At 50.8% G+C, this 23960-nt stretch overlaps 1 protein-coding gene across 1 annotated transcript; it reads left to right on the plus strand.

The window, feature by feature from the left end:
* The first annotated feature begins 1851 nt into the window (after nucleotides 1–1851).
* Nucleotides 1852–16944, plus strand: LOC119105582 (uncharacterized). Its single transcript, XM_037229041.1, has 6 exons — nucleotides 1852–1871; nucleotides 6868–6978; nucleotides 14203–14320; nucleotides 14687–14825; nucleotides 16206–16376; nucleotides 16918–16944. Exons 2-6 carry the CDS (start codon nucleotides 6936–6938, stop codon nucleotides 16942–16944), a joined length of 498 nt encoding a protein of 165 aa, XP_037084936.1. The 5' UTR covers nucleotides 1852–1871; nucleotides 6868–6935.
* The last annotated feature ends 7016 nt before the right edge of the window (nucleotides 16945–23960 follow it).

Consider the following 23960-nt stretch of genomic DNA (forward strand, 5'->3'; position numbering starts at 1 on the left):
AAATGCCTTGAGAGACTAAACTTCTTTAGATGCATCTCCAGGTCACGGCACAGTGCAGCCAACCAAACGTTATTACTTGCACACCTGGGGCCCACTTGAAGTGGGCCCCAATTTTGCCGCTTCAAGTGGATGCCCACGTCATGCCTCTCGCTCTTCAACGAATGAGACACACATTACAATGTATAACAAAAGTGCGACAAAATCCCAATCACCCAGGAGCGGAACCAGAGGGGGTGGCCACGGGACCATGCCCCCCTTGGGCCCCGAAGGGCCTCGTGGGCTCCAAAGGGGGCTATAGCCGGCCGAGAAATGGGACATTACGGGTACCTACAAATATAATGTGATGAATAATGGTCATAAAATACCAGGTTTATGGTTCTTAGGACAAGGCGGAGGCAGATCCAGGGGGGGGTGGGTGGGTGGCCACGGGTCCATCCCCCGCGGGCCTCGAAGGGACCCATAGGCTTCGAGTGGGCCCTATAGTCGACCGAACAGATGCAGTTTTTTTGACACAAAACGCAAGAGAATTGGACATCTTTGGGTTTCCAGGCCACCAAGAACAGTTGCAAGCAAAGTGAAGCGTCAACGAGAAGAGAGAAAAAAATATTCAACGGTTGAAAGAGTTGGTAGTTGGAACTTTTAAGCGTTATTACGCTGTTCAGGGCACTGTGTTGTTTTCGGGAGGACCTATATGCCAGCTTGCAGGATCATTCCGACCGTTAAGGAGCCTTCCACGTTTTCCCTGACTTCTTTGCGTTTGCTCAGAGGGCCCTGCACTGTTGGTGCGCCCTTCCTGCCAGCGTGCCGGCGCGCTCTTGTCAGTCAAGGGCCTTCCACGGATTTTTTTTATTCGCCAGAAATGCTCTGTGGGCTATAGTCGGGGCCCCATATGTTAACGTGTCGGGCTATTCCCGGTTGCTCGGGGTCCCTTTACGTTGGTCTCAGTTCAGCTACCGAAACACTCGCGACATACTCACGGGCCCTCTGCATTGCTCTAGAGCGTTTACAGTTCTATGTCGCTTGCTTAGGGCTCTACGCTCTTGTCGGGGGCCCCATTTGTTAACCTGCTTATGCACACTCGATCGGTCCGGCCCTCCAAATTGTGTCTTGGGTACTCCCTATTTGAATGGAGGGCGCTGCACACTTGTCAGGGCCCCATCTGTTAACCTGCTCCGGCACACTGGATTGTTTGGGAGCCATGCACATTGGGTGCTTTAGTGTAGGGCCCTACGCTCTTGTCGGGGACATCTGATAGCCCGCACGGATACACCCGATCTTTCGGGGGCCCTCCACACGGGGTCTTGGGTAAATTTTATTTGCATGTTCTTCGCTCTTGTCGGGGGCCTATCTGATAAGGTACTCGGGCACATTTGATCATTCGGGCGCCCTCTTCATGGGGTCTTGGGCACGTCCTACTTGAATGGGGCCCTACGCACTTGTCGGGGCCCGCTTTGTTCACCTCTTCGGCCAAACTGGATTGTTCGGGTGCCCTGTGCATTGGATCTTGATGTTTGAATTTAGGGCCCTGCGCTCCTACTGGGGTCATCTGATAACCTGCTTGGGTACACTCCATATTTCGGGGCAAGGTGGGCGGGGGTTGGTTGTCGAACCTTCGGTTCAGCCCCAATAATGTACAAAAATTTACGCCTCTGACCATCACGCCACTGTTCTAGGGCCATGCACTCCACTAGCCATCACAATTGTCAACTGCCCAAATGTTCCCATATACGGAAAGTACCAATTATTTTGGTATTTGATGTACACTGGCTTACTGACTGCGAAAGACGAGCCATGACGCGACAGCGGCGTGTGTCTAGCGCTCAATTTGTAATTGAATCGTCTCAGCGACTTCGTGCATCGACGTCTAGCTGGTGGGGCCTGCGTTTGGTTGCGGAAGAGTTTTTGTGAAGGTTGCTGAGAGCTGTTTTCAACTTGGTATTAGAGACTTCAAAAGACACTGAGTGTCTTTTTAGCAAGGTGTTGGAGTGTTACCTTCATATAATTGGATAAATAGGATTTGGACAGGAGTGATCGTTTGTTTATGCGCCCGCGCGCGCGTGCGTGTGTGTATGTGAGTATGTGTGTGTGTGTGTGTGTGTGTGTGTGTGTGTGTGTGTGTGTGTGTGTGTGTGTGTGTGTGTGTGTGTGTGTGTGTGGTCCGTTGTGGAATTGATAGGTCCTATCGACCTATCAAGTTGGCTTGTTGATATGAAGAAAATGAGAGATTCCTTGTCGGGTCATCTGGGAAACCCTGGTTCATACCTGAGAACCAAGCCATAATATGGACAACCACTGAAGTATTTTTCTGTCCATGTACTGAGCACCACCACCAAAGTTTGGTTGAGCTAAATCAGGCTTTCCGTTGTTTTTTTAGGCCGCCATATTGGTTTTCAACTGAGTAACTATATGAGATTCTTGAACTTTTCAACCTTTCAGTTATGCTGGGTTTTAGCAATGAATGTTTTCTAGAAAATTGTTAAGATCTTTGGATAATAATGTTGAGACCGATGACTAACTGATGGGTCGCTCTGTTCTTGAAGACTGCTCTCCTGTGTGCACAATTTCTGTGGCATGCGAGTTTTTGAGTTCAGTTAGAGGAGAGTGCGTAGAAGAGTGGCGTGAGAACCATGTCTAGTGGTGACATTGCATTGGGTCAAAAATGAAAATAAAACTATACATGATTCAGCTCAATGTTGCACACTGAGGACAGTATTGTATCAGACTCATTGTCACTATGTAGATACAGTGGATATTTACTAACCATGTAGGGGTGGGCGGCTCTATGAGGATGAAATAATTTCTCTGCTTCAGCTGCACTGCCCTTGGGGGTCCCAATCATACAGCAGTTCAGACATGTAGTTTTGTGCATAAGTTTAGGGAACATAGTGAGCAGAGAAGGTTGTTAAACTCAAGTAAATAGTGTAAGCCCTGTTTTGGCCTGAATTTAACCAAATTTCTCTTCAGAGCTGGGGGGAGGGAATAGAGTTCCATGCAGCTCAATAGGAAACTATACCCCTGGTCCCAAATTGAATATACCAAGGTCATTAGAAGGTTAGGTGGGTATCACATTGCCTGAGCATCTGCCCATTGGGTGAGAAAGATTCTGTGTTGGCTGGTAGGTAGCTGCACCAACTACAATGCACCAGATGTTCCTATTTATATTACAGTAGCTTGCATGATATTTTAATCATAAGTTTGTCATCATGTGCCCTTGGAAGTTATGTAACAGGTGCACAATATTCCATGCATTTGCTTTGAAGAGCTCAGTGGGGCTCATACCTTTAGAATAGAACTGTCAATTCAAATAACTTTTCATCTGCTCCACAGCTTTAAAAGGTACTGTAGGTATGAGCACACACTTAGAAATGAAGCACAAAGACAAAACTAAAGCTCAGACTGAAATGTTTCTGAAAGCCATGTTCTTCCAGGGTAATCAACATGATGTGCAGCCAAATGTCAGGATGAACACTTCAAAGGGAACCACACATGCCAATGACCTACTGCACTTGATTGCAAGTGAGATTGTTGACTGGTTTCAGGAGTTTGGGGTGTCAGGAACCAAAAGGTTCACCAGAAAAATAAGAAGGTCAAAAATGCCTCCACTATCTTGCTGTGTTTTGACGGACCAGCCTGCCATACCAAGCAAGCTGGAACTAAATTACATGGTGTACCATATGCATCCCCCATGCTATGATTCGGCATAGAATGCAGAATGTTGGGTCACATAGGAATCAGGTGCCAAAATGGATGTAATTGTATGACCTGTGGCAACACAAGAATAGAGGACCTGTGACCCTCCTTTCTTAAGTCTTTTTTCATGTGAGAAGGGTTTTCAAACTGTGTTTGTGACACTCCCCAGACTGGTGTGCTGAAGCTCTTATTTGAATTTGCTGACCTCAGGTCAGGTTAAAATGCACTTTGTTTTTGACTTCTTTTTGTACAAGAAAGGTTTTGAAGTATGGCTGTGTGAAAGAACTTTTGCAACATATAATGCTCAACAATAAAGATTGTGTGTTGAAATTGATGGGGACTGCACCCCGGGGCGCAGAAACTATGTTCAAGTCCGGGGGGGGGGGGGGGGGCGAGCTACAAAACGTCAAGATGGGTCCCTAAGTTGGTATAGTGGGCCCACTACGAGCCGGAATGGCTCTTATGTCAGAACGGCCCCATAGGGTCAGAATAGGCTTTCTGGAGGACAAAGTAGACTCTGCAGTTACGAGCCCGGGTGGCCGGTTGGATACCCTTTGCTCGGGTGGGAACCAATTTGACCCCCTCCCCTCTGAGATCTCTGGGGCTGAGAGGGCTAGAGACACCAGATTCATAGGGTGTGTTGTCTGTAAGTGAACTCACTTAGGTCAAAATTGAAGCCTCCTAAGTCACGCCTTTCTGGTCAAATAAGGTCAAACAGTGTCAAACTCTAAGTTGGTCTCTGAAGTGTCCCAGGACATAGATACCTCTTCTAAGCGGAAGGTCACATGCTCATTCCAGGTCAGTGACCTTGTTTGATGTTTAGAGGGTCATGGCGACCAAAATCATTGAAGGCTGTTTTGAGTTTTGCATTTGAATACGCGACAAAGAGTAAGCTAGGCAGCATGTTCCTAAAAACGAAATGTTGACTTCGGTCATTTTAGGTCAGTGGCCTACTCTGACCTATAAAAAGCCCACGAAAGATGTCCAATTCAGTTTATGTTATCGATAAATTTGAAATGAGCACCGGAAACTTTGTATCAGCAAGCCGTGGAGTAATAAAGCAGGTTGGTTTTGACATTGGTCTGACCTTCATATCTGACCCTAGGTCAATGGAATTTGGTCATTTATTTATTGTGCTGCCAAAGAAAGTATCTTAGAGGTTTATGACTTCGTCGAACACTCCGTTGCTTCCCTTTTAAATTAAACGATTCCCTTGAAATTGACTTAGCTGAATCCATGGCCTGATGTGGACCTACGGTGGGCCAGCGACCATACAAGGTACATCCAATTTTTTGATACCACACGATCTGCTGTTCAATTGTCTACAGCTGTGCAAAATCTGACGTGGCTACGCCACGCCGTTCGGAAACAATTACGGAAAAACCTTAGGGAGGTCAATTTGACCCCCAACCGAGCGCGTGTTAATAATCGCCCTCTACGAGCTAGAATGGTCCCTCTTCACGTCAAAATTAGACTTCTATGAGCCAGAGTAAGCCCTCATAGGCCTCGGCCTCGATCTGGCACCAATATCCAGAAACCCCATTTGTTTTGACGCCTGCCAAAGCCCACAAGCTGCATCTTCCCAACGTTGACGATCTGTCCTGTGGCACCGAGCGAATCGCGTGAAGAGCGAAGAGTCGGCCCCAGTCACGCCGCTGTTGCACTAATGCTACTTCCGACAGGTGACTTTGGGCTGGGTGTCATCGGTGTAGTACTTCATATTTCACAATTCCGAGCAGCCAGGCCCTAATTTTTTGATACTGCTCAGAAAAGACCCTGACGGTAGCTGCTTTGTTTGCTGTATATTTATTCCCAATGGTTTGCATGGGTGACTTCGGTCTCTGCGCACCCGCTAAGCATAGCGAGTGCGTGCGCCCTGAACGGACCACCCAAGTGGTGTCATCCAGTTGTAAGATAATTTTCAATCAGCCCTTTCGCCAGACAAGCATGTGAAGGGCTACGCGGGGCGCGCAATTTCGCGACACGGTAACCTTGGGCCCGGGTTTAATCGTCGTCGGCCAGTTTCATTTGAGCGGGCCGAACAATGCATCCGCTCTGGGACTCGCAGCCGTTACCACTACTGGGTTACGGGTCTAGCTCCACAAGTCACGGAGACGGAAATGCACTTTGCATATAGCCTCAGGGTGTCAGCAGAGCCACCCTAGGTGGCTCTTAAGAGCTAATGTTTCCATTGTCATTTGGGGTGGCCAGTGGCACTAACACATTGCATATTTGTGTGTGTATTTCGAACGTGTTGCATGGTGGCTTCGTCAATAATTAGGTCAATGACACAAAAAAATAATTAAAGTCAGACAATCGGAGAAGTTTCACTTTCCCCGGAACGTCAAGAAGTCGGTCAGTGATATGAATCAGGGCAGGACTTGTTTTTGCGGCGTGGGGGAAACCCGCGGTGAGCATCGGAGAGACGCCGTTCACTCCCAGATAGCATAGGGACCGACCTTGGACAATTCGCCAGTTGGTCTTAGCCGTTACGGGTACCATCGATATTTTAACACAATATTGGGATATTGGGATATGAGAGGGTGCCCTGCTCGAAAATTCCTTGGGCTGGGGAACGGGTCCATGGAAGTCATTTTTAACCAAGCAGCTGTTGGCGATCGAAGGCATGACTTGATAAATCGCGTCAAAACGGGCCGTAACACACCTGAGGGAAAAACCATCAATTCGCCACGTCGGTTCACCTCGCAACGCGGCACCCGGGATGGACATGGGCGCAGGGAAGCCCAACCGCGAAAACCGCTACCCTAAGCGTGGGATCGCGTGCTTTCTGACAACTTAAACGACTCTCGGGTCCCCTTGCCTCTTGCGAACCGGTGTGGACGCGTCGTGAAGGTGGCCGTTGCTCGGGTCGAGCACATTGCCACGGTATAGGCAATGATAAGTGCAGGCATCCCGAAATATGTGCACAGAGCTGCTCAACTTTCATTCAGGTTACTTGTACACAAAAGAAGCACAACTTAAAACTTCGCTTTACTTATTCGCGTACCCCCATCATTCGCCATAAAGATCCTCAGATTGGGCGATAACACATGCGATAAATGACAATGTGGAGTCCATTGCTGCAATCGTCGCCTGGCGTTGCAATGCAAATATGGATAAACTGGTGGTTGGCCAATCATCTTTTTTTCTCAAATTGCGCTGTTTCTTATTTTTCAGACCTGTCTACGGACAGCTGCGGAGGTGATTCGGGGTCACGGGGACTGTGACCTCCTACCGGTATCGTCATGGCGGGCAGCGACATGAGTGTGGACGACATCTACGAGAGGTGTGAGTGTTTAGCTGGCCGTGAAAAAGTTACATGGATCTTATAGGGACGGCTGATGGATTTGGGGTGCTTCAGGTCTATTACCGTGTTAGTTTTTAAGCAACAAAAGTTAGGTTTAGTTTAGTTTTAAGTCAATATGCGGTTTTGAGAGCATTGGCGTGTATTTGAAAACCTGTACCCCAGAAGTGTGTTGTTTCTTACTGTTACATAGGAAACACTTTGCTTGTCATATTAAATCAACTTTATCAATTCGATGGCAAATATTTATAAAATCAACCTGCATAACACAGCGCACAGGCTGCACGAATGTAATTTTTTATATTATCGTTTGTGGGGGCATGGAGCCTGGAACGTCAGCCAGCACTTCCATAGGGTTTGGAAAATCAGAATGTCATGAAGGGGAGCCATCAGAACGTCCAAGATCGCAGCGTCCAGTGTTCATATCTTCCAAAATCGTACCACCCAGCGTTCATGACATCCAAAATGGTGTTATTCCGTGCCCATTGGCGTAGTTCATAGGACCTAAGCTTGCAACGTCCGAAGTCATAACATCTTATGCTCATAACCTCCAGCGAGCTCGACGTCCAAAGCCATTTCTGATTTGTGCCGTTAGATCGCTCCACAGTGGTATATTTCTTTGGAGTCCTGCCGCTATATGGCACAACAATACCACATTTCCCTCTCGTCAACAAATGGCTTAGTCAACCCATTGTTCAACCCATGATCACGTGATAAGTATAGTGGGACATCGTTAGTACGAACCACTTGGAATACCCGACGGCTGGTCGTCCTACATTCGGTCCCAGCATAGGTTCTTTACCATGAGGGAACCTAAGCCCCACCAGCATCAATTTGATTATAACGCAACCCCGTGTCTACTACGCTCCATGGAAGGGAATTGCCTGCCTAAAATTCGTCGATGTGCTTTCTGACTATGACTCAACGATGTAACCGTTGGTTTCAAACATTCATTGACACCAGTTGCTGCTCCGTTCCTCTGTGTAGATGAGTAGTGATGGCAGGTACGCATGCGTTTGGTTATGTGGGATACAGTATGCACAATTGGAGACCGGCTTTCCCCACTTGGTTGTTATGGCCACACCTGTTTGTTGAATTAGTAGAATGGGTGGGAAGGGGGGGGCGTGCATGCGTGTGTGTCTGCATGCATGTAGCAATATTTTCACGGCAGACAGACGAAGCTCGCGGAACTTGCACGAGCGTGCAAGCTAGCTGCGTGTTGGTGCGATCTTGTTCCGCTCCTGCCACTGGCTGAACACATCTGTACCCTCCGATCATACATCATGTTGAAAGAGAATGTCTCACATTTGAACATATTAAAGCAATCATCAGGCATGGTGTTACTAGCTCACTGATAACTTTTGGTATATTTTGAGTGGAAAAGACTGTTCTAGACAGCACAATTCACTGTGTAGTAAACATGCTCCTCAATGGGTCGTCGTTTGATCACGTCATAGTGCCCTGCACAACACTGGTTGATAGCCAGTTGACGACCGTTGTGTCTGGAAATGGCGCTCACAGATGCCAGATATGAATTTGTATTGGCCTTGGTTGCCGCATGGCTCATAGAATGACAGTATGTGAATTTCATGGTGACTTTGAAATACTTGCCCCCCACACGCCTTTCCCCATTTTCGCGGGCGTATAGCTCAGAATCTAGAGGGACTTAGGTCTTAAGAAGGGCAGAATTCTTAACAGCACCGTAAGTTCTTCAAGGTGGCTGTTTCAGATAAAAACCCCATATAAACGTGGAACACTCCCGTTAACGATATTCGCAATGCTGTTGTCAGCTGGCTAACCTCATCTCTGCTGCCGTTGCTTTCGAATTTAAGAGGAGTGTTCCACAGTTGTGCGAGGTTTTGAGCCGAACTGGCCCTCTTGAAGATCATTCAGTGCAGCTCACAGTCCTTTCCTCCTCAAGATCGAAAACCATCTAGTTTCTAAGCTATGCGCCCGCGAAAATGTGCGCACTATTTCATGCAGACTTTTTCAATGTTACCCAGGTATCCATGATGCCATAATAACGCCATTCAAATTTGGTCATTCTGCTGGTCATGCGGCGCTGGCGGTTAAGACAAGAACGCAGTTGTCGAGTGGTTCTTTTCTGGCGTTCGTGAGCACGATTTCCAAATAATACCGGCCGTCAATTGGCTCTCAATGATTGCTGTGCGAGGCATGATGACGTCGCCGATAATGACACATTAAAGGGAGTGTTGTTTATATGGGGTTTTGAACTGAAATAGTCATCTTGAAGACCTTTCGGTGCTGTTTACAATCCTGCCCCTCTTAAGACCATGCCCCTTTTGGTTTCTGCGCTACACGCCCGCCAAAGTAGGAAAACGTATATCGGGGAGAGCATTTTAAAGTTACCTTGGCATTCATGATATCATAATGACGTCATTCATTTCCTTCCATTCTATAAGCCATGCGGCGGTGAAGGCCAAGAAAAATGTAATTGTCGGGGCGTTCATGTCTAGCATTTGTGGGCGCGATTTTTATATACAGCAGCCGCACATTGCCTCTCAGTGTTGTGCAAGGTACGATAACGTAATCAAGCCATGACGTATTAAGGAGCATATTTACTGAAGAGAGAATTGTGCTGCCTAGAGCAGTCTTTTCCTCGTAGAAAATGTACCAATAGTCATGATAAGCAAGCTTGCTTCACCATGACTGAGGCTTGCTCCGATATCATCAGATGTGAGACATTTCCTTTAATTTTCTTTGTTGCGGAATTGAGACATTGCACTATCCAGAGCAAGCTTTTCTACCTAAAAGTATACCAATAGTTGTAAGTAAGCCCAGTTCATCACATCTGATGCGTGCTTCAATATCGTCACATTTGGAATGTTCGCTTTAAAAGCAAACCAATAGTTACAAGTGAGCTCATTTGATTATATATTATGCCTACTTTAATATCTTCAACGGTGGACTATTCCCTTTCAGTGTTGCTGGAAATGAAATGACTACTGGCAGTCGAACCGTCTACACGGGCTGTCAACACCATAAAAAGCGTGGTAACAGTACACAACATGCAACACAGTGTACTTTGTGATTCGGCATACCTGAACCGTGCAGTCAGCCTTGTCATGCATATGCTTGGTTGCGCACAACAGACTATGAGACGCATGATGGGCCATCTGCACCCTCAATTACCTACCACATATAAAGACAAACTTAAGAACTACAGTTAAGGCACACGCACCGCCTCAAGTGGTCATTTTTTATCGTGATTCGTCACTTACATTTATGCCTGCGCCCCTGTGTGTCACCTTTTCCGTGTAGGTCTGATTGCGTCCCATTTTGTGTCTACGGCTGCAAATCCCTATTATGTGTTCCACAATGTGTTAGTTCTACATTTTATATACGTGGTGCCTCTTTGCATTTGAACATTTGTGATAAGCACCGCACACTGCGCTCTCTGCTGCCCTTCCCCTTTTTCGTACGGTATCCCGACCTCCATTGCCAAAGGCTTGACAAAACGACGAAGCGAACTGCGCATATCTAAAATCAATTTTATCACACTCATGTTATCTGTGTATACCCGTCTCATCGTTATGTTTTCCTCGGCCTTATGCGAAGTGGTGGTCACTGTCTGGATTACGCAGCTGCAGTCTAGCGCGTGGCAGAATGTGTTTTAATTGGTAGGATGGGGCAAGTTTCTCAGGCATCGGAGCCATCCAACACCGGACCACGGACAGATCACGACTCGTATCGTTGAAGTTGATCTTTAGAGGCGGGCTCGGCGTAAGTTCAAGCAAGGAACAAGCAGATATGATGTGATCGTCGTCACTCACTGGTTGCAGTCGACTGGCGTTCCGTCTGGTTTTCCGTGCTGTTCCGCCAGGTCGAGTGGTCAAGGTCAAGCCGCCGCGCAGATGCGCTCCCAGCGAGGTGGCGAGGCCACTATCCCCCTCCTAGTTATGCTCTCTTCCGCCTGCCCCAACCTCACCCTCGTGCTTTATACCGTTCACTCGCCACACCCGTCTGGAGAGTGATGTGCCCCGACACTGAGCCGCGCCAGGGTGCCACTTGTAGCTCCGTCTTCTGTGCTGCTTCTTGTTGGTTGTCTTCATGTTGCTGGTCTTTACATCCATGTCTTCAGAGTCGTCAGAATATAGATCGATTCCTCATCGCAGAGAACCGTTGTTTGTCCACTGGGATGATTTGCTTATTCGTTTTCTGGTGCCAAACCTGATGTGTATGGTACTGTCGGGGTTGCTGCTCCTTCAGTCTGGATCAGCAGTCGCTCCTCCCTACCTTCTACAGGCTCCAGTTGATCGTAATGGCGGATATCTCGCTGCTGAAAGCTTTGTTCCTTTTCCATCCAGTACGTATTACCTTGTTTACAACTGACGTCAACGAACGGATTACCCACCGGACCTGAAATTTTTCCGACATTCCTAGCTTCGTCGGTATCTTCATGAATGCCTTATCTCCCACTTGGTATTGGGTTTCATTTCCACTCTGCTGGATTCTAGACACCCCATTATTCTTCTTCTCCTCTCCCCTGGTAGTCGCCTGTTCGTGAGCCCTGGTGAGGTTTTGGGCGGTATCTCCTGGCCAACCTGTGTCTATAGCGGCGTGGCCAGGCGCCAGCAAAAACGAGCGAAATCTTAGTAATTGTTCCAGCTTCCGCCAAATCATTGTGTTTTCCTACGCAGCAAAGAACCGATTGTTTCATGGACGCGTTCAACTGCTCCATTTGACTGCGGTTAAAAGGCGCCCACCGGTTCTTTGTCATTCCCCATTGACCTCGCTAATTGCCTGCAGGTCTTCTCTTGCGCCCTGTTGAACCGGAGCTTCTGACACCAATCTCGCAGCGGCTTATCCGTCCGCTGCGCGACCCCTAACTGCTCGACGCCCAGCTCCTCCGCAGTGTCAGACGTGACTCGGCAGCGGCGGGGTCCGCCGCAGACTGAGTCGCATGAACATGCGCCCGGCATAGCGCATCGACCAGATAGTTATTATCACCCCGTCGGTAATCGGCAATGAGCTGGAATCCCGCCAACCCCTCGATCCATCTGCCATAGCGTCTTTGGGACCCTTGGTATTTCGTAGTCACTGGAGACCGCAATGATCCATAAACCACTGGAATGGTTTACTGGGCGCGTAGGCTGGGAACTTCTGAGAGCGAAAATGAACGCAAAACCTCATTGTCCGGGATGTGCCAATTTTTCTCACTGTCCGAAAACATTTTTGAAGCAAAACAAACGAGCCTTTCGGCTCCATCAGCGTTCTGTTGTGAAAGCACGCACTCCAAACCGGTGTACATCTGATGCATCTGCGCTGACCTCAAAGGCGCTCTGCATGTCCAGAAGGTGCAAAGTCGTCGTCTTGCACAGAGCTTGCTTGCGTCTCTCGAACGCCTAGTCTCTACGATTGTTCCGTGAGAACAGGCGTTGCCGAAAATTTTACGCAAGGGCGCGGCTGGAAGCTGCAGGTCATGTATTAAGTCGCTGCAGTAGTTACACGCGCCGACAAATCAACGAACATGCTTCGTTGTTTCCGGTTGAAGCCGGTTTCTGATTGTTTCCACCTTAGCAGGGCCGGGCTCCAGTCCAAAGGCTGATACAGAGTGCTCCAACAACTTGATCCGGCGACGGCTGGGCACCGCCTCCGAGCTTTTCGTTGCCAATCCCGCTGGCCGAAGCCGATCCAAACCAGACTACAGCAGAGTTAGATGTTCTGGTACAGTCTGTCTGCCCACGACGATGTCATCTGAGCCTGTCGTGTCGTCCAAGCGTGATGGTGATGTTATGTAAGCACGATGCCTGCCAGCAGACCACGTAACGCCTCCGACATTAGGCGCGTAATGCAACCGGTGGCCGGCATGCGTATCGAACGGCACGTCCAGGAATTCACATAGTTTATCCTCCGTACTAAACGCGAGTTTTGCCGATTACTTGGAGCTACGGGGACTTGCCAGTATGGAGAGCTCAAATGCAAAGAAGTGCAATCTGCGAGCCCACTAGACTGTCCAAACACGCTTAAACCGTCGGGAGGTTCGTGACTTCATCCACTGTGTTGCGATTGAGTTCTCTTAAATGTAGTGCGAAACGGTAGGATTCGCCGGCTCCGTGTCAGGGCTCTTCACCAGGATCGGTATCGTGTTGCCAACGGCGGAACGTGCACGACAAGGGTAGGGAGTAACCCCATACACCCCGCCCTGTATAAAGCAGGGTCGAATCCACCACCCGCTCCGAGGAGGGATCCAAAATGTAGCCAGATGCCAGTCGCACGACTATCGGCTGTACTGGCGTCCCACCCTGCCTGGCCTCCAGCCGGACACACAAGTCACCAATATGCAGGGCCCGCCTTGCGAAATCGACGCTGAAAGACTTCAATTTTAGTAGAACATCGGTGCCGAGTATCGCTGGGATAGATAAGTGTTTTTGCCACTAGTACACGGACGTGACTGAGCGCTGCTGGCCCGATCAGAATGCTTGCCGGAGTCTCACCCACACAGCGCAGTTCCACGTCATCCTCTCCGATGGGATGTTGTTCTGCGGACGCCGGTGGCAGAGTGTGTGTGCCTGGCAAAGCCGCTGAAACGCACGTAGCTACTGCACCGGTGTGTCGACTGGCCACGTGCAGTCTGGCTTGCCATTGTGTCCCCTCACGTGCAGTGGCTGAACTGCCGGCTGGGCAGCTGACCAAATGGCCGAGCTGAGACCTCCGAAGCGCACTGATGGGTCTCGGTTACCACCCGCCACTCGGCAGCAACCCGTTTAGTTGAAAGGGAACATTCCACATTTGAAGATTTTAAAGCAAGCATCATACGTGATGAGACCAGCTCACTTATAGCTATTTGTATGCTTTATCTGTCTATCATCATTACTATGTTGCGTTAATTATTATATTCTTGTTATTGTTATGTTCTTATCATTTTTATTTTCAGTACCAAAAAACGTTTGGATAGGTTGGCACTGAGAGTTGGCCCGAAGGGTGTCAGACTGACGTCAGACTAGTCCGGGGCCGGAACCGTGGATTTAGAAAATCTCACGGCCATAATTTGGAGCTTGTATTAGCCAACCGTGTCAAACATGTATCCGTTATGCAATCTAGAGAAAACTCACTCAGCTTACGGTTAATTTATTGTCTTGTGATCTTCATGTTCGGACATTTTTCTGCCCTATGTGACATCTTTGTCAGCCTGAGCGGCGCGGACGGGCCTGCGACTGTCCGCCGTTGGGGTCGTGTGTTGGCAGTGCGTCTGTCGTTCCCGTTTGTGCACGTGCGGCGCGCTGACGCGCGGGACACGCCGGAACTGGCCCGCCTCCTGCTCAGCCTGGCCAGACACGTGGACGAGACGGGTGTCTCTCGCAGGTGGGCGCCACACCGGCCCTCGGCCCGCTTCAATGCAGGCGAAGGTGACCTCCTCGCGTGTGGCATCTCCGGCATTCGCGCCTCGACTGACCCCCACATTCGAGGCAGAGGCAGCTACGCGGAGGGAACTGTGATTTTCACGTTCGTGCTGTGCGTCATTGTGCAAATCTTTAGGTGCGAACAGTGTCATTTTCAAAACTTACTCTCACCACACATACCAGCAATTGGACTCAAGTCTAGTAGTTTCGGACGTCAGATTTATACGCCCGGTATTTATAAGAACACGCAACGAACACGAAAACGTCGAGTCTCAGGTGCCGTGCGTGCCCTGTGCCTCTCTCAGCTCTCCGTCCCCTGGTTCGACAGCGTGGCTTCCGAGCTGCAGACGGAGCAGAGGCGGCTGGCGCAGCAGCTGCATGGCTACCACGCCACGCGCCTGCTACACACCCTGCTGGAAGAGATGGCGACCGGACTGTCGGCGGCTGGCGACCACACCGACCACCAGGTGAGGGGAGAACTGACCACACCGATCACCAGGTGAGGGGAGAACTGATCACACCGATCACCAGAGGGGGGGGGGAACTAACCACACCGATCACCAGGTGAGAGGATAATTGACCACACCGATCACCAGGTGAGGGGAGAACTGATCCCACCGATCACCAGAGGGGGGGGGGGGGGGAACTAACCACACCGATCACCAGGTGAGAGGATAATTGACCACACCGACCACCAGGTGAGGGGAGAACTGATCACACCGATCACCAGGTGAGGGGAGAACTGATCCCACCGATCACCAGGTGAGGGGTGGGGAGAGCTGACCACACCGACCACCAGGTGAGAGCAGAACTGACCACACCGATCACCAGGTGAGGGGTGGCGAAAACTGACCACACCGACCATCAGGGGGCCCTGACCACACCGACCATCAGGGGGCCCTGACCACACCGACCATCAGGGGGCCCTGACCACACCGACCATCAGGGGGCCCTGACCACGCCGACCATCAGGGGGCCCTGACCACACCGACCATCAGGGGGCCCTGACCACACCGACCATCAGGGGGCCCTGACCACACCGACCATCAGGGGGCCCTGACCACACCGACCATCAGGGGGCCCTGACCACACCGACCATCAGGGGGCCCTGACCACGCCGACCATCAGGGGGCCCTGACCACACCGACCATCAGGGGCCCTGACCACACCGACCATCAGGGGCCCTGACCACGCCGACCATCAGGGGGCCCTGACCACGCCGACCATCAGGGGCCCTGACCACACCGACCATCAGGGGCCCTGACCACGCCGACCATCAGGGGCCCTGACCACACCGACCATCAGGGGACCCTGACCACACCGACCATCAGGGGACCCTGACCACACCGACCATCAGGGGGCCCTGACCACACCGACCATCAGGGGCCCTGACCACACCGACCATCAGGGGGCCCTGACCACACCGACCATCAGGGGCCCTGACCACACCGACGACCGGGTAAGATTGAGAGGGAAGATCGGTCTCACACCGGCCATCGGGGGAAATCGGGGAGCACCCAACACAGCGACCGGCGACCATCGTATGAGATAAAGGAGGTGACGGCCACAAGTGAGGTCAAGAGGCGCGCCGACCATGGTGCAGTGTGGCTCATGCAGGCTGCGTGAGTGTTCCGAATATCCATCACGGCAGTTTCTTGTGTGTACTTGTTTTAGTAATAATTATAAACACTTTCGAGCTGTTCAACGTCTTGGCCCCAGCGGTTTTCAGCGCAGCGTGTTTACTGAGCATTAGTTTCTTATCCTACTCCGATCCCTCACTGAATCTGTCGCTGCATTAAACCGCAGCTAGACTGCCGTCGTTGACCCGGCCTGATCGGCATCGCCAGCTGCGTGAGGCTGTGCGGGAAGGCCTCTCGCTGGCCGAGCTCCACGACGCGCTGCCGCTGGCGGCGCCGGCCGCCGACGGCCGCGCCCGCGAGCACGCTCTGCTCGAGCTGACAGAGGACGAGCTGGCGCCGTCGGCCGAGCACCGTCAGACACTGGGCCGGCTGCCGCGCGCGCTGGACCAGCAGCTGGCGCGGCTGGCGCTCCGATGCGCTCCGCTCCTCCAGCAGGAGCATCAAGGTGCGCCTGGGCGGCCACAGCGGCGGCGGGGGGGGGGGGGGAGGGGGGGGGGGGGGCACGGGCGATTTGTGAGGTGGCGAGTGAAGTCAAGATTGGAGATCTCAGGCGCTGGTTGAAGAGCTAGGCCGCCGGAAAGCGTTGTTGCGCCTGGCTTAGATATCTATTGTGCGGGTTATGCGGGGAGCACATTGTCGACTTCTTCGTAGAGTCAATGACGATGTACCATCTACATCTTTGGCATGAGCTTAACCAACGAACGTGTCGACCCTGAGAGGAGTGCTACCCACCGTTTGGCCGAGAGACTCCGAATTTTTCTACAGTACCTCAACCGCCTCCCGCGCGGTCAGTGAGCGACCCGACCGGTCGACACCTGTCGGTCCACGCGTCGTTCGTCGACGCCGCACGCCGCACCTCTGCAGGCGTTGCGGAGTCGACGGCGCTTGGCCCGACCTGAGCCGTCCCCGGTGCCACCAGACGCGGAGCCGGACCCGGAGCGGCTGACCCAGCTGCCCGCCCAGCTGGAGGAGCTGCTGCGCGCGCGCGACGACTCGCAGCGCCGGCTGGACCAGCTGCTGGAGCGGCGCGACGCCCAGCTGCTGCGCCAGAGCCAGCTGATGGGCGCGCAGCTGACCATGCTGCTCAAGCTGGTGCGTGGCAGACGGGCCGAGGGCGTTCCCAGCTGCTCCCGTCAAGAGCTTGGTGCTGGGCGGGATGGGCGATAGTAACACGAACGGGCTAGTCTGTGGAGAGCAGGCCGATCGTCGCAAGCCGACGGGATAGTCCGTAGTCCAGGTGGGGTTACGGGACGGTAGTGCGTGCATTTGGCAAGGACAATGGCAAGCGTGTCTTTGACGATGCGTAGTCATGACGCATGCCGTGGATGACAGAGGGGTCTGTGTTTATCAATAACCGCGCGGCGGGTAACGAGCGTATTGTTGATGGAGATCCGTAAAACTTGTCACGGCCCTGTGATTGTACAATATTTGCTATATACAAGGACATTCCTGGCGGTGTGCTGCCAATCTTTCCGCTTAACTGCGTTGCGGTGATGTTTTCCCGTTCCTCACATTCAGGCATGCTGTCGACGATCACTTGCGCAACCTCCGTCTCGTTTGGGTACGAAAAATATAGCGGGCATCAGGAGAACGGCAGACGGTACAAATTTGGTGTCATGTCCTCATGGAAGAATAAAATGAAATGTGCGGCAGTGTGCGTGCGTGCGTGCGTACGTGCGTGCGTGCGTGCGTGCGTGCGTGCGTGCGTGCGCGCGCGCGTGCGTGCGCGCGCGCGCGCGTGTGTGTGTGTGTGTGTGTGTGTGTGTGTGTGTGTTTATGTTTTTTGCATCGTAATTAGCATAGCTGTCCCATTTCCAGGTAAACAAACACAAGCTGGAACACAAGGTGGATCTTGAGAGAAAAACCATTGACCATTTGTCCAGCAACATACAAGGAATACTGCTGAAAATTAGGTAGCGTGTGGCCAGACGTTTACAGTGGCCTGACACATTTAGCTGTACAATCCCTTTTTGAAGCTATCTTGCTGCTGTCATAGAATGTGAGGTTGTCAGTGCTGGGTTGAATTGGTCATATGCTGTTAGTCAATTTTGGAGTTTTTACTAAAGTCCCTGCATTGAACAATGATGGCTCGTGAAGCGTGCATTGCTGCACCAGAAAACGCGTACTGATGTTAGATTTTGTGACGCATAACTGCGCACACATCTGCGTGTAAGCTTTACAAACTTCGCCCCCGCTCCTGACTAACGCAGCCCGTGCGTGCAGTGTCCTCTAGTGTGCACGTGCGGTGCGCTGTCCTCTCAGCCGACCAATACCCCGCTCGGCGCATACAAGTCTGATGTACTGCGAGTGACGAGTCTGATGTACTCCGAGTAGGCGGACCGCAGACCTGACCGCGAACGGTGTCAGCCGGCGGCCGGTGGCGCCTGACCGCGCCTTCCCTCGCCGGCAGGCTGCTGACGCTGCAGATCCAGTGCGAGACGTACACCGAGCCGTGCCTGGCAGCGCTCCGCTCCGCAGCGCGCCACGTGCGCGCCGACAGCGCGCGCCTGGACGGCCGGCTGAGCGCCGCCAAGCAGCAGCTGGCCGCCTACCAGACGGCCGGCCAGCAGTTCACGGCGCTGGCGCAACGCTACCGCCAGCTGTGCCGCGAGCTGGACCACCAGCGCTGGCTCATCGCCGAGATGGACGCGCTTGCCGACGACTCCAGCGCGGCCACCGTCGCCGCCGAAGACGGCGCGGAGCAGGTGGACTAGCGGGCGGCGAGAGGACGCGTTCGAAGAGCGGCCGCTCGTGGCGCGGTGTGAGCGCGGTCGGCTGTCACATACGGACGCTGGACACAGCGCTGCGCCGCTGAGGCAATGAGTTGACTCGCTGGTAAGGGGAACGTTGCGCTGCTGTATCGTGTGTGTGCCGTTCGGTTGGCAGAAAACCAGCATGCGATTGTCAGAACGCGGTATCTGAGGTGTGGAAGGTGTGGCCATCATCCATCTTGAATGTCTGCACTGACGCGCGCGTCCGGTTTGACAGTAAAAGGTGAATAGTTCTATCGCGATGGACAGTGGGAAAGTGGCCAGATGTAATACTTGGGTGTAAGATGATCGTGTTTCGTCTACTATGCGTGTTTTGGTGTATAATTCATGTGGTTCGAAAAGTGCCCTGCATGTGTCGTTTGATTAGGGGCGTCACTTAACATACGTGCGGAGGGGCCCGAGCCCCCCTAATGCTGTTCTGAGCTTCTTCCCCCAGTGCTCCTCTGACTCCCCCTCAGTGCTTGTGAGCAGAGGGAGTACTGGGCCAAATACATACAGAACAATTGCCTGAACTTTTTGTATGTTAGGTAGCATATACCGTGACACATCACTAACTATAAGGTAAGTTTTGTATCCAGTCGAGTCCAGTAGGTGCCTAGTGTTATTGTCATGCTAACTCCTTCATATGTAAGGTCAGGGTACAAATGGTTGAGAAGTTTTCAAAGGATAGTGTCTTGATTGGGACAAACAGTAATTGACTGCGGTATGTGCCAGCTTTTAAAAGTACAAGATGGGCCAGATAAAACTCAACGCATGTTTTTTTCAAACAGTTGTAAGTGTATTTGTTGCATGTGTGTCTATGTCTCAAAATTATTTTGGGACCAGAGTCTATATTATCTTTGGCAACGAGCTCACCCACGCAGATGCGCAGCTAGAATCCTTGGTAAGGGGGAGGGGCACAGCACTGACAAAGAGCCCCTCCTGGTGAACGACCCCCACCCGAAACATAACCAAATATGACTCACTTGATTTCAAGGGTGCGATTTACACCGCTTTATTTTAATATGTACCCTTTTTGCTAGTATATATATATATATATATATATATATATATATATATTTAGTTTATATATTATATTATTGTATATAGTATATATAGTTTATATATTATATAGTATATTTTATTATATATATAGTAGAGTTTTATATATATATATATATATATATATATGTATGTATATATATATATATATATATATATATATATATATATATAAATGGTCACCGGAATCACATCTGGAAGTGTTGCAGTCGGCATCAGCTTTTGTGAAACTTGAAGTGTGAATTTCCACCTCTCTTGAATATTAGAAATTGAAATCTGCGCATAATTTACCATTATCGGTGTGTGATTTGGTCACTTATCTATGCATTAACAAGGGCAGTGTTCTTAACATACGTGGATTTCACAACTAGTTTACACGCAGGTTCTCGACAGACAAGTCTGTCGATAAAGCACGTGCATTTCGGTTGAGGTAAAACAAAACAGGTGCTTTTCCATGCGCCAGTTACGAAAATGGTCCTCAAACTTTCCCAGAATAACTTAAGTAGATGCCCTCCTGTTGAGAATGCTCTTCTGGGCTCATTTCATTACATACGCTTTGCAAGCCTGCTGTGTTTCTGGGGACGCTGTTCCGAACCTTCGCACCTCTGAAGGGAAGCGACCTTGACCCGCTTCATTTCGAATGCATGGCAAATGAAGCCCCGTAACGTCAATGTCCTGCGCAGCGCAGGTCGAGCATAAAAGCGTTGCTAGTTAAGCTGGCTCTTCAGCGGCCACACGCGATCATACTGATGTACTCATACTGGGTGCACAACGAGCTCACCCACGCAGATGCGCAGCTAGAATCCTTGGTAAGGGGGAGGGGCACAGCACTGACAAAGAGCCCCCCCTGGTGAACGACCCCCACCCGAAGCATAACCAAATATGACTCACTTGATTTCAAGGGTGCGATTTACACCGCTTTATTTTAATATGTACCCTTTTTGCTAGAAAAAGCCAGGAGATACCGAAAGATGACATCCTGTTAGTGCTTTGAAGTCAATAACCTAAAGAAGCCAGGCCTTGAACGATAACATAGAAAAATCCACTTTCGCTATTCATTTTGTAATTGCTCAGTGGACTCTTTCTGAATGATAACATTCCGGGACGTTGCCGGAATGTTGCTGTGTTGACCGACACATTGTGAACGTACATAATGGTTAACGTAGATTGTAGATCAACATGGGGTTATAGATTTGCTTGGACATGCCCAATTACTGCGTGTCTGCGTATCTACGACCCTTTTCCAGAATCCAGCTGTGAAAGAAGTACATCGCATGCCTTTGACCATGCGCACTCGCAAGCAGAGCAGAAACCATGATGCCCTGCGCTGCAGTCTCAGCAGGGCGCGCGCTGTTGGTCCCGCGGCTGACAATAGGCGCAGCTCAGCGGGTGGATCAAAACGATATTTTTCCGCAACGGTATCTTGAACGATTGAGGATGTCAATTCGTACGTTTAGAAATTAACCCGTGAGCTTGTTTCACTTAGACATTCTCTTAGACGCATAAGCAGGATTCACGATCGTTCACAGCGCGTCAAACAGGTGCCAAAATTTGACCAGGAAAATAGACGAGCTAAGGTACAATCTCTGTATTTGGATTGCTGGCCCTGTTAATCCACAGAGAGAGTAGTTTGAACGGTAAGGATTGATTCAAAAAGACTTTCGGAAACGTTGTTTCATGACGGCCGTTCTCGCGCACCAGGCGCCCGTCGTCCTGTGCTAGATGCTGTGTCCGATGCCGCTCGGTTTAAAGAAAACCGCAACCCCGGTCATCGCTGTTCTCGCTTCTAAGATTGCAAGTACGCATGCTCAGGATTTGCTGGTGTTATTCTTTTCACATGTTGATTCGGGTAAGGATGGACGTCCTCGTTTTTGGCGGCCTTTTTCAGTGTCGGCCCCGTTTTGGACAACTGTACTGAAAACCGAAGACAAGCTTACCTTTTCCGGGTGAGGGCCCAGTGGTCAGTGCAGTGGGGGCAAAGTAATTTCCCGTTCAGAGGCTAACGTAAGGGTCCATTCCATTACAGCGCGGGGTGCTTGACGTTTGCCATGCTGGCGACTCGGGGGCGGGGTCTCCAGGTCGATAAGGAAGACCTTGAAGGGATCAGTCATACATGTCTTCTTTTGGCTTTCCGTCGTAAACTCTCACATTCACTTGTTGTCAAAGGGTCTAACACGGGAGGCCCTCTAGCATTCGGGGTCTCGCCCCTATCCCTGCACAGCAAATGCTACCCTGGCCGACTTAAGGCCCCTTGCCGACATAGAACCCTCTGTTAGGCACCTTGGGGGTCTGGCAGGCACAGGAGCACACATTGTTTCAGGGGTACCGATCGACACGAATCGCGGGTCCCCGCCTTGTCCCCGCTTGGGAAATCGGCCCCCATGACCTAGACAAACACGGGGCCAATTGCTCGGTGTTGGTGCTCTCTGACCGATATAGAGGCCCGCATTGTCCCAGCGTTTTCCACGTGGGCGCAAGAGGCCCCTTGGCCGATATTGGAGGGTCGGGCCCAGCGAGTTGCGGTCCTTATTTGAGGGCCGGGCCCTGCGAGTCGCGGTCCTTATGTGACCTACCGCCAACTCCTCGTGCCCTCCAATCTGACACTTGATCGACGGTGCCGAGGGCACTTCGGGGCCGTCTGCGGGACCCCACGAACACCACTCCCGACCGGGCCCCTTGCCAATACAGGACCCTTGGCGGGTATTGTAATTCCCAGACCGACACAGGGACCGACCAACCGCATTGACTCAGAGGTACGGCCGATGTAAATCGCGGGCACTACCTCATCTCTGCCTGGGAAATCGGCCCGTGTCTCAGACCAGAGGCTGAAATAATCTTGTGGCGTACCCGCCTCCTCCACCACAGTGTAATTTCACAAGATAGGCCTGGCGGGCTGAGAGACCAAACCTAACCATAAATGCACCAAGTAGCATGTTTCTCCCCGGATTTGTCACACTTTTCTCTCAACGTTTTGAGGTCGAAGCCAGCGCCCCAACGGAATAGGAAACTCCATCCCAGCACCAATGAGCTTTCCCGCTCTTTTTTGACGGAAGCTGTTGACGTTGGGCATCATTATCAGTTTGTTTGGAGTTTTTCGTCGGGACCAGGTTTCGGCAATGGCGTAGGGTCGATGTTATATGGCTTCAGATGTTCTTAAAAATGTACAGCCTTGGGTGTAAAGAGCTCGAGTTGATGTGTGAGGCTATTAAAGGCTGCAACGGAAACCCCCAGCTGGTAGCCGCAAGACGGGTGTAGGCACCAACTCAGTGCTCGCACCAGGTATGTTGTCGGGGAATTACTGCCGTTGATTAGTCTGTGGTGTTGATCGCCAAGTTGTGGTAACTGTTCCATCGAGTATTTATGGCTAAGTTGGAGGTCAGCACATTTCAACGGTTCTTCCGGATGTAAACGGCTAGTGACCGTCTCGCGTTTTTGGGAGTCCCAGCTCCGACCAGTTTGTTTTCACTTTATGCTTTCGAAACCAAATCACGCAACTTGCTACAGTCTAGAGCATGAAGCAACACAATAGCACAAAACAGACATTAGCACAAAAGTAAACAGTAGTGTTAGGCAGTAGTATTAGCCCTATTCCCCGGAGAAAAACCAAGAGAATGGAGATAGAGATACGTTGATATTTTGGCAACAGGCCTTTATCGTAACGAATAGCAGACGTGCATGCATTCCTGCCTTTCCTTTTGATAAATGCATGTTGTTGAAATATTAAGCATCTACATCTCCATTTCCAGCTTTTTTCTCCGAGGAATAAGTCTATTATTGCCTTCCTATCTATACGCATAATGCTCCTTGCAAATGCACTTAACAACTTGCTTAAAAGACAGCTCAAATGAGGTTTGAATGGGCTGCCTCTCCGCAACAAAACGACTTGGAATCCAACAACATTGCCAGCTCTTTGATTCCGACTTTGAGGATGCAAACTGCAGCGGCCGAAATCCGGGGAAATCGGTTTTTGGGAGCAGGGGTCTACCTTTACGACTGAGCCCCCCCCCCCCTTTTAAAAAGTGACACTCCTGTATTTGATGCGTATATCCTTCCGACGCACTCGCGATATGCATACGCTCATTCATGGGTCCTCTAAAATGGTCTAGGGCCCATCCAATTCCCTGTCACTTGCTTGGGGCTCTACGCTTTT

This window comes from Pollicipes pollicipes, unplaced genomic scaffold (genome assembly GCF_011947565.3).
Source record: "Pollicipes pollicipes isolate AB1234 unplaced genomic scaffold, Ppol_2.1 Scaffold_6138;HRSCAF=7277_pilon_pilon_pilon, whole genome shotgun sequence".
Lineage (NCBI taxonomy): Eukaryota > Metazoa > Arthropoda > Thecostraca > Pollicipedomorpha > Pollicipedidae > Pollicipes > Pollicipes pollicipes.

What these genes read in the sequence shown, in the direction of transcription:
- LOC119105582 (XM_037229041.1), top strand. Translation starts at nt 6,936, where the DNA reads ATGGCGGGCAGCGACATGAGTGTGGACGACATCTACGAGAGGT. An exon ending in GGACGACATCTACGAGAGGT is followed by an intron (nt 6,979 to 14,202) that starts GTGAGTGTTTAG and finishes GTGTGTTGGCAG; the next exon opens with TGCGTCTGTCGTTCCCGTTT. An exon ending in GCGACCACACCGACCACCAG is followed by an intron (nt 14,826 to 16,205) that starts GTGAGGGGAGAA and finishes CGGCATCGCCAG; the next exon opens with CTGCGTGAGGCTGTGCGGGA.